This window comes from Podarcis pityusensis, assembly GCF_964106645.2.
Source record: "Podarcis pityusensis genome assembly, chromosome: 2".
NCBI lineage: Eukaryota > Metazoa > Chordata > Lepidosauria > Squamata > Lacertidae > Podarcis > Podarcis pityusensis.
In genome coordinates this window covers 4,324,536-4,334,406 of record NC_138029.1, presented here as the reverse complement: position 1 = coordinate 4,334,406, position 9,871 = coordinate 4,324,536, and the positions used below count along the sequence as shown (strand labels likewise).

Genomic DNA, 9,871 nt, shown 5'->3' with positions numbered 1-9,871 from the left:
AAGCCCAACAGGCATCAGAGTGAGCATCTTAGAACATGCCTCAGTATCCATGCAAGGCACAGGGGTGTCCTGTTCCAAGACACACCATGTGCAAAGCCACTGAATACGGAAACCACTTGCAGGAGGATTCCCAGGGTCAGGACCGAGGGAGGGAGGGAGGGGGCTCTGCAAAATAGACGAATAGGCATACAAACCACACCACTTCTTTTAATAACATTTCTTTATTGAATTCCATTAAGACCCACCCCACTCCCTCCCCGGAACCCTCCAGCTCTGGAACAAAAGGTGCGCAACGTTAGCTGCACCGGGTGGCAATCCTTGCCACACAGCAGGTGGGATCAACGCTTCATCACTTTGCTTTCGCTCGTCTCCGACACCACTTTGCCATCGATGATCTTGGTGCTGTGGATCTTCTGAGTAGTTTGCATGGTGCTTTCCAGTAATGCATCTTTCAGGCTGAAGAGAGACAGAAGACACAGACAATGAACATGAGACGCTGCTGCCAGTTCCTTGTTACCTCCTGGGGAAATCCAGTCATCTTAAGCCAATTTAAGGTGGTTTAAGCAGCCCAACCTGAAGCCTCATGGGCCTAGGGATCGCAAGGCCAGGACCAGTGACAATCCATTTCGGCAAGTGTACTTGGGAGTCTAGAATTTGTCCATCATGAAAGGATGTCCTAGAACTTAAGAATAGAACTGTGCACAAGGTTCATCTCAAGTTGCTAAGACTGACCTGTGGCTTCCACTTAACAGGTCTACTCTTAAGTACTGTAAAAGTAAATCTCCTCTGGCATTAGTGAGCATCACACCTTCTATCCTAATTCAGTCAAGACACACACTTTAAAAGAACATTAAGAGCCCTGCTGAAGCAGAGCCAAGGCTTATCAAGTCCAGCATCCTCTCTCATCCTCATTGGCCAACCAGGTACCTACAGGAAGCCCAAAAGCAAGACAGAGTACAATAGCCCTCTCCTGCCATTGTTCCCCCATGCCTGGCAGCTGGAGGCATCGAGGGGTGTGTGTTTCTGATCCCGAAGGTAGCATATAGCCATTGTGACTAGAAGCAGTTTCCCCTCCAAGATTGGGAAATGATGTTCCAGAGCTTACAGAGAAAGAGCAGGGAAAGGGCCACATACACCAGAGCTATGGTGATCTATAGAACATCTGTGTCTAGCTTGGGAGAGCCCAGATGACCAGTCCTGTGTTTTTGCCCCAGAAAGATGAAAGAATGAAAAGCTCACTTGAACTCATCTCCGCCCTCCAGCAGGGTTCTGTAGGTATTGATCTCAGCCTCCAGCTTGTCTTTGATGTTCAGCAGAGCCTGATATTCCTCTGCCTGGCGCTGGACATCGCTCCGCATCTGTGCCAGTTCGGCCTCGGTCCGCAGCAATAGCCCATTGAGGTGCTCCATCTGCATGCCGTAGCGGCTCTCCACTTCAAGGAGGTTTCCTTCCAGGTTGGCTTTCTGTAGAGAGAATAAAAAAGGGGACAGGATTGGGGATCAGGGTCATTGCTTGCTAAGCCAACAACACTTTGATTGTTCTTAGGTGGTATTTCCATCCCATACACTCCATATATTGCCTCCGTTTCAGGAACAGGCTGCACCTTTGCTTTATGAAATAATTCCATGCAGAGTGCCTCTCTCTCAATACAGAACTTAAAACACTAACAAGGCACCACAAACAAGCAAGCGCTACATTACTATATTACTATGCTCAGGAACGGGGGCCCCTTTCAGCCCAAAGGCCATATTCCTTTCTGGGCAACCTTCCAAGGTGGTCACATCTGGGGGTTTGGCCAGACACCCACCCCCACCGCCATCCAGGCAAGGAACAGCTATTATCACACATTCCAGCCTGGTAAATATCACTAGAGGAGGGCAAGGTGAGGGGGCTTGGTCTGGGCAGATTCCCAAGAGCCAGGCAGAGAGGTCCAAAGGGCCACATAGCTCCCTGGACTGAGGCTCCCTACCCCTGCAGTATTTGGAATGAGAGGTGAAGATCGTACCAGGTTGCGCAGAGACTCCAGCTCAATTTCCAGTGTTTGGACGTTGCGGCGCAACTCAGTGACAGTAGCACGGCCGGTCTCAATCTCCTTGGTATTCTGGGTGATCATGACGGTGCTCTCAGTGATCTAATGGAAAGGTGGGAAGAAATATTATTCTTCATGAGGACAGTCAGGGTTATAGTTCTGGGGACAGTAACCTCTCTCTTATTGTAAAAACCCTGAAATGCTATGGGGGCATGTCAGGATCAAGCTGCAAAAGTTATTCTGCTCACCTGCTGGCTCCAGTACTTGTCCAAATCCTCAAGGTTCTTCTGAGCCAAGGTGTCATACTGTGCCCGGATTTCAGCCATTATCTTGCCCAGATCCTGTGACTTGGGAGCATCTACTTCTACTGTCAGTCCTGAGTTGGCAATCTGGGACTGTAGCGCATTGACTTCCTAGCAAGGGAAGAGGAGGCATAAAATGAGCACAGACTCTGAAGCTGCTGTGTGTCCCAAATGTGCAAAGCCATTGATTCCATTCATGACAGGCCCCAGTCAGTATCTCCCATCAAACTATTGCTCCTGCCACCTCCATCTTGTCTCTGCCCAGTGACCACAGTAGAGACTTACATCTTGGTGGTTCTTCTTCAGGAAGATCAGTTCTTCTTTGAGGGCCTCAATGTCACCTTCCAGCTGAAGGCGGCTCATATTGGTATCATCAATGACTTTGCGGAGGCCATTAATGTCACTCTCCACAGACTGACGAATGGCCAGCTCAGCCTCAAACCTGGGTGATAGGGAAGAAGGAATGAGGTCTTCACAATAATCAGTTTGCAAACAGATGTGCACACTGGTGATGGGGGGATGAATTCAGAGTGTAAGAAGCAGGGGTGTGCACATGCCGCGAATGATCCTAGGTAAATGCACAAAAAGTGCAGGTGAATGAAGAATTCGGCTTCTTGATTTTTATTTTGAAGTTTCTAGCCCTTATTGACTCTAAACATACGCTTGAAAACATGTAATGCCTGCTGACAGTTTAGAGGCCAAAGAGGTTGCTGGGTAAGATCTCCATTGGTTAAGGGTGGATCTTTGGTGCTTTATACTGCTCCTTGTCCCTCTTCTGGGATTAGCAAAACCAGAATAAATTCATGCATGCAAAATGCTAAATAAAATAGTGAACAAATTTTGCAGAATTGAGAGAAATTGTGCAAATTTGTTGAATGTGCATAACATATGCAGGTTGGGGGATTAATCTATTCTTGGCACAAAATTTACAGATTTTTTTTTTAAAGCACTCTGGAATACTTGTGGGTTAGGAGTGGGGCCTTCCAGATATTGCTGGATTACAGTGCCCATTGAGAACATTGGTTATGCTTTTGGGGGCTGGCGGGGTGGGAGTCCAACAACAGTTCTCCCACCCACTCAGTGTCTGGTTCCTTTAAACCCTGACTTTACAGGATTACCCAAAGTCTTCTCAGCCCAGTGAATGAGTTTATGCCTTCCTTTGTCTGGACAGATGCATGGCTAGCCATTGAAACCCCAGTGTCATCCAATGACTGTATGGATTTAGGCCTTCCCCACTTAAATGCCCTCCACTCTGTTTTTTGGCAGCTATGGACAGTTAAGAGGGAACGCATAGAAAGGGCCTAGCAGGTGACCCCCATCTGCCTGATATTGCTCGCCACTCAAATGGCCTCATTCCACTGGAGACAGAAATTACCACTGGAACCAGGACTCATTGAGATTGAATGCAAGGTGCTCTGGAAGCAAACCGGAGTCCTACACAACATCACGTAGGCAGGGATGGAGGAGACCCACTGGCCTTTGTGTTCCTCCCTTTCTGATATCTGTAGGCTTTATACATGCCTACCGCCCCATGGAAAAAGAAGAGTTAGAGGCTGCTGCTTTTGCTCTAACTACGGATACCATCATCATTAATTAAATTAATATACTGCCCTTCATCCAAAGATCACAGGGCAGTTTACAACATAAAAATATGAAATGACACACATATAGAGATAGTGATACTTTACACCCCAAGGCAGTCTTTCTCAGCCTTGGGTCCCCAGATGTGGGACCACAATTCACCTTATCCCTGACCATCGACCTTACTGAATTTGGATGATGAAAACTGTAGACCAACATCTGGGGAAAGGTGTTGGGAAAGACAGCTCTAAGGTCCCAAAATGATAAAATCATAGAATCAGATTTGGAAGGGAACACGGGGGTCATCTAGTCCAACTCCCTGCAATGCAGCAATATTTTGCCCAATGTTGGACTTGAACCCTGAGTCTCATGTTCTACAGAGATGGGCCTCTGGAGGGATCCCAGGACCAAACAGGACCAACAAGAAGAAAATCCACTCACTTTACACGGAAGTCATCAGCAGCCAACCTGGCATTGTCAATCTGCAGAACAATTCGAGCGTTATCCACTGTCTGGTCAAAGATCTGAGGACAGAAAGGAAGCACAAAACTTAGTAATTAATGTAGTGTGTGAAAGACATTTACCAGCCTTTAGAAGAGTTGTCAACTGTCCAGAAAAAAGGACATAACCAGGCATTGCTCCTCCAACAGCAGCTTGAGCCGAATAAACTTTCAAGTTTCATCAGCAAGGCAAACATCACCTGCTAACATCTGCAAACTGGGGTGCTGTTCAAAGGAAGAGGAGCAGGGGCTGAAATAAAAGTTGGCAACCCTCATCCTTAAGCCAACTGATCTTGGAGTAAGTTGGTGTCACTCAAAAATTATTTTCCCAGCCTTATGCCAAGGACTGCCAACTTCCTCTTTGTTTCTGGTCTAGTGAAGGCTAATGCAACCTGAATCTACTGATTTCCTGCCAGCCTACACAGATCCTATTGTTTGCTTAAGCCAACACAGGTGCAATTCACCTTCCCAGTTCCCAAGGCAACAAGAGGAGGAGAGATTCTTAAAGGGACACCTCTCAAGTTAAGACAGTGGGTGAGACAACCACCTTCTTTCCTTTGCAAGTAGAAGCACAAGGACAAAATGGTTTTCTTGCCTTCCCAACATGATGCATCCTATGCCATCTGTAAACTCGGATGTTGAAGGATCCCCAAAGCATAGATTCTACTTCACTGCAGTTCTGTGACTGATTCTTTAAATTCAGTGACTCTTGGCCTTTCCCTCTCTGCCTCTCATGTGAAAATGGCCCTGCTTCTTCTCTGTAGGAAATCCTGCTTGTTTAAAGAAGCCCTTTGTTCTTAGCAGGAACAGGTAACAGGGAAGGTTGTGAGGATAAGCTCTCCGGCCATTGGGTGTGCTCCAGGCAACCACACCTTAAGGTGTAAACTATGAGGGACTGAAATGTGCTCTGGTTTCACCACCATCCTGTCAGCAGCTGCCTGGAGAACATGTAAGGCTGCAAGTGTCCCATGGTGGCCCTCACAAATGCAAATGCTGCCCATGCCTGGCATAGAAGCCTGGTTTTGATATATTTTTTTTTATGGAAACTTTCTCTCTCCTTGTGTTTTGGGGAAGGGGCATTGCTTCTGGAAATGCATCCCTCCCCCTTGAGCTTTCCCAGGAGACCTTCCCTGCACCTCTTTCATCTTCTGCACCTGCACCTGTGGCCTCTAACCCAGCCCCTTTCCCTTTTGTCCCCTTCACCTGCTCTCACCAGGTGCTAAAGTAGTTTCCACTGTTATCCTTTTGTGTGCACACTTTGTTTGCTGATTGACTAAACATGACTCACGAGAACAAACATATTTTTTTATAATTAATCTACCCTCAGTCATTCTTCCCAGCACACAATTGTCCTTTGAACCCAACTGCTATAGCCTCTGGGTGTTGGTTTCCCGCCTCACAAGGTTCCAGTTTCCCAGAAGTCACAGGGCATGAAGGAAATTGAAAGGTTCAGAAGCCTTTTCACCCACTGCTATGTGTGCATGTTAGGATGAAGCTTTGCATGTGGATTTTGCACGTTCATGCAGCGGTGGGGACCAGAACAAGATCTGTACATTTCAGTGCTCCCCTTATCTATAAACTGCTTATTCAAAGGATCCGCAAGTGCTAGACAACACAGCACAAACAGGTGCTGCCACACTGAAAGTGCCACTCCCCACAGACTTGGAGTGTATATCCTATGCGTGGTACTTGCAGGAGGGCACGCTTTGCACATTGAAGAGGCAAGGCAGGCATATGGGGCGGGTGGGCAAGTAAACTGCTCCCAAGCTGTAGTTTAAAATGGGAATTTCAGATGGTGTATTGCCTGCATGACAAACTACACCTACTAAGGCTGTGTAGACACCATGCATTTAAAGCCCCCCCCCAAAATCCTGGGAATTGTAGCTTAAGGGGGCTGGGAATCGTAACTCTGTGAAGGATTCTCTGGGGGAAACAACATGCTTTAACTATATGGGGCACAGGCAATTCCTTCTTCTAACTGGTGTTTTAAAAGGCACAGGAGCTCTGTCCTCTATTGCATTTGGCCACCCCTGTAAAAGGCACAGAAACCGACTGAGGTGGCTTCTTGTCCGTGTCACATTCAAGTCCTCATTTTTGGAGTGGAGCCTCAGCTCTCAGTTTTAACTAGAAGCAGGGCAGTTTTAACTAGAGCCTTAGACCCTAAACCTGTTTCGTGTTTGAAAAATGTGTATCGACCTTGGTAGCTTAGTCAGTCAAGCATGAGACTCTTGATTTCAGGGTTGTGGGTTCCAGCCCCAGGTTGGGCAAAAAGGTTCCTGCATTGCAGGGGGTTGGACTAGATGACCCTCATGGTCCCTTCCAACACTACAATTCTATGATTCGACGCCTTTTCTCGCAGTGGCAGTAAAACATGAGATATTAATTACTTGTTCACTTTGTACAGCACTGTCTCCTCCGGATGCTGTTGCTGGACTCCCAGCCAGCCAGCATGGCCAATGGCAAGCGATGATGGGATCTGTATTCTGGCAACAGCTGGAGGGTCACAAGTTCCCCTCCCCTGGTATTTTTTATTGAGCCATCTTCTTTGGCAGCATAGTACTTCCTTGTTATGACCTATGACTAAATATAAATTGTTTGACTTGTATTGGGGGGGGGGGGAGGTTAGAGTGTCTTTTCCTCCTGAGTAAGCCAGACTGACGCTTACTATTGGTTACCTGTTTCTTTCCTCCCTCCTTAATAAGCTTTTTGTGCCTTTACAGATGCACAACCGCCTGGATTTCTGCAGACTTTCCCTGTCCCCCTGTTCTTGCTTCTCCATGTTAGAAGAAAAGCTTCAGTTGCTTTCTATGTAGTGCACAACTGATCTCAGTGCAAGGGAGTATAGGCAGAGGAAAAGAAGTGGATGACTCTAGCCCCACAGACAGAAAGACAATGGGGTTTACAGGAATGAATTAGGGGGAGAGAGTGAATCCTGCACACCCAACCTTCTTGGAAAGGACGGGCTGCAGCTGCCTGCAACTGCTAACGTGGCAATGATTAGCCCATAGTCTGGTTCATGATTGACCTGTGTGTGCACATGCAGCTACTGAATCAGGAATCACTCCTGGTCATGAAACTCTTAGGAAGGAACAAGAGCTAGGTTTATGATAGGAGCAAGTGGAGTGGTTTTCTGCCTCTTTGTATGGGTTCTCTGCTACCTTCCCCGGACCTCCTGCTTCCACATGGGTCCTGTGCAGAAATTCAAAACGTGAAGCTACATTTTTGGAAACACTTCACCTGTTGAACTGTCAGGAAGCAGTTAAACAGAATACAAGAGCAGCAAATCTAGACCCATAACAGGATACCACTGAGAACAGAGTGCTTTCCTGATGTAGAGGTGTGTTCTCCTATCCAAGGATTAATTTCAAAAATTAAAATCACTGGAACTCACACTTCCATGGTACCACACTCAAGTTATTGGAATCTTAAATCCTATCCAAAGACCTACACGTATTGACTGAGTATACTTGGGGGCGAGAAGGGCAATCCTCACATGCCCCAAAGCACCCTTTCTGCTATTATGACAACCTGGTTTCAAGGGCTGCTGAGCTCTGGTTAATACCAAGACTGATACATACAATAGCTTCCCTATATATTCCATACAATAATATTCTCAATTTTTTTAAAAGAAAAAACCCAAAATGGTTAACTGTTTTTGCACCTAGCATACCTGGTATATGAACAAGAAGGTGGGGCTTGGGATACAGAGAGGTTTCAAGGGAAGCTACCAGTTGAATTAGCAGAAAATAAATACCTTGGTGGATGCTTATGAAATCCTGAATAGCACTGCTGACCTCATGAACGGAAGCAAATTAGTGATTATCATTTCAGACTTGCTGAACCCAGAGCAAAAACTATTGGCTAAGTTCCAGGCATTCTCTCTTCTCCACCATCAATCTGTGCCAATGTGGGTTTTTTTGCCATTTGGGTTGCCAACTTTTCAAATAGTTTCTGTAGCTATGCCTTTAACAGTGGCTTGATATGCACGAATTAGCAGGGGATATGGTTTCTTTCTGTGGTTTGCTCTCTCTTGGTATATCAAACCACTGTTAAAAGCTGAGTTTCAGGGATGGTTTGAAAACCTGGCAACACAGTTTGTGGTTAACACTAGGCAGCCTCTTAGTGGCTGTCTAAAGAAAACACTGTAAGCTAGTGGGAGGGAGCTGAAGCCGAAAGCTAATGGCCTCTGGCCACATCAGACAAAGCGGGGCTTCTATATTCCATGGAGCAAAGATCCATTACTGTACGGGCCCGGAAGATGCATGTGCAAAGGGCAAATTCTAATGGGGATCAAACGATGTCACTTCTGGAGAGGCACTGACTTCGTCTCCTTGACCTTCTCTGAACCTGACACCGACTGGGTTTAAGCCCTACATTCTTTTCAAGGTTGGAACTCAGCTCTGGAACATATAAAGTTATGTTATGTACGGAGAAGAAAGTGCATCGGGGCATGTGCAAGGTGCCTCCCACCCCCGGAACAGTTCCGGCTACTTTTAACTACTCCTTCATTGCTGTTTTCTACTGAGCTACTAAGCTTGCATCTTCTAGTTTTGCAAACCTCCTCGCTGTAAACTTGGCTCGAGGGCTGTGGCCTTGGCGGGGATTAAGGGCGGCGAGGGGTTCTCAGCCTGCGTGTACGCTCGGAGCCCCCGGCCTCTCCGGTACCGGAGGCAGGCTGCTCTCGGCGCCGGCGCCCCCCCCCCTCACCTGATTCTTCAGGTCCTCGATGAGCTCGAAGTAGCGGCTCCAGTCGCGGGTGCTGGGCCCTTTCTTCTCCAGGTGCTCTCGGATCTGGATCTCCAGCCGGCGGTTCTCGGCCTCCAGGCTGCGCACCTTCTCCAGGTAGCTGGCCAGGCGGTCGTTCAGGTCTTGCATGGTCTCCTTCTCGCTGTGGACCACGCCGGAGCCCGAGAGGGAGAGCGAGAAGCCGCTGCCTCCATAACCGCCGCCGCCGCCGCCCCCGACGTAGCTGGAGCCGAGGCTGGACGACCGCGAGACGGAGATCCTCGAGCCCGAGCCGCCGGCCCCGGCGTAGACGCTGGCCGCGCTGGCCACCGGCCCGAATCGCACCGAGCCCCCGACGGGCCGGTACGAGCTGGAGTAGACGCTGGACTTGGAGTAACTCATGGCGGCGACGGCGGCGCGACGGGGCAAGAGGAGGCCGGCTGCGCTGCGGGCTGCAAGGGGCGAACGGCGGCGCCCGCCTCCCGTCGCGCTTTATAGTGCCGGCGGCCGCGAGGGCGGGCCTGGCCGGCGCCCACACGCCCCACCTCCGCCGGGCGCCGCGCGGAAGGGGCGGACGGGAACCGACGCCCCCAATTCGCTTCCAAGGAGGAGCGACGGCGCGACCACTCCGGCTTTCTCAGGAAGGCACCGAGGTGTGTCCGCGCCTTCGAAAGGCTTCGGCCATCGCATCCAAGGGCTGCTTGCTGCAAGCCGAATGCGTTTTGCAAGGTGTT

The 9,871-nt window shown here is 48.7% G+C and overlaps 1 protein-coding gene across 1 annotated transcript; it reads right to left on the bottom strand.

The window, feature by feature from the left end:
- Positions 1 to 202: 202 nt before the first annotated feature.
- Positions 203 to 9,605, bottom strand: KRT18 (keratin 18). The gene is made up of 7 exons (XM_080990257.1): positions 9,120 to 9,605; positions 4,354 to 4,436; positions 2,617 to 2,773; positions 2,278 to 2,442; positions 2,006 to 2,131; positions 1,240 to 1,463; positions 203 to 456 (listed from the first exon to the last, which is right to left on the bottom strand). The coding sequence occupies exons 1-7, from the start codon at positions 9,537 to 9,539 to the stop codon at positions 339 to 341; spliced, it is 1,293 nt and encodes a 430-aa protein (XP_080846383.1). The 5' UTR covers positions 9,540 to 9,605; the 3' UTR covers positions 203 to 338.
- Positions 9,606 to 9,871: the final 266 nt, after the last annotated feature.

Excerpts from the sequence above, each read along its gene's own strand:
- KRT18 (XM_080990257.1), bottom strand. The coding sequence starts at position 9,539 with ATGAGTTACTCCAAGTCCAGCGTCTACTCCAGCTCGTACCGGCCCGTC. Across the intron at positions 2,774-4,353 it reads GCTGATGACTTCCGTGTAAA|GTTTGAGGCTGAGCTGGCCA; the intron begins GTGAGTGGATTT and ends CCTATCACCCAG. Across the intron at positions 1,464-2,005 it reads TGGAGTCTCTGCGCAACCTG|AAAGCCAACCTGGAAGGAAA; the intron begins GTACGATCTTCA and ends TTCTCTCTACAG.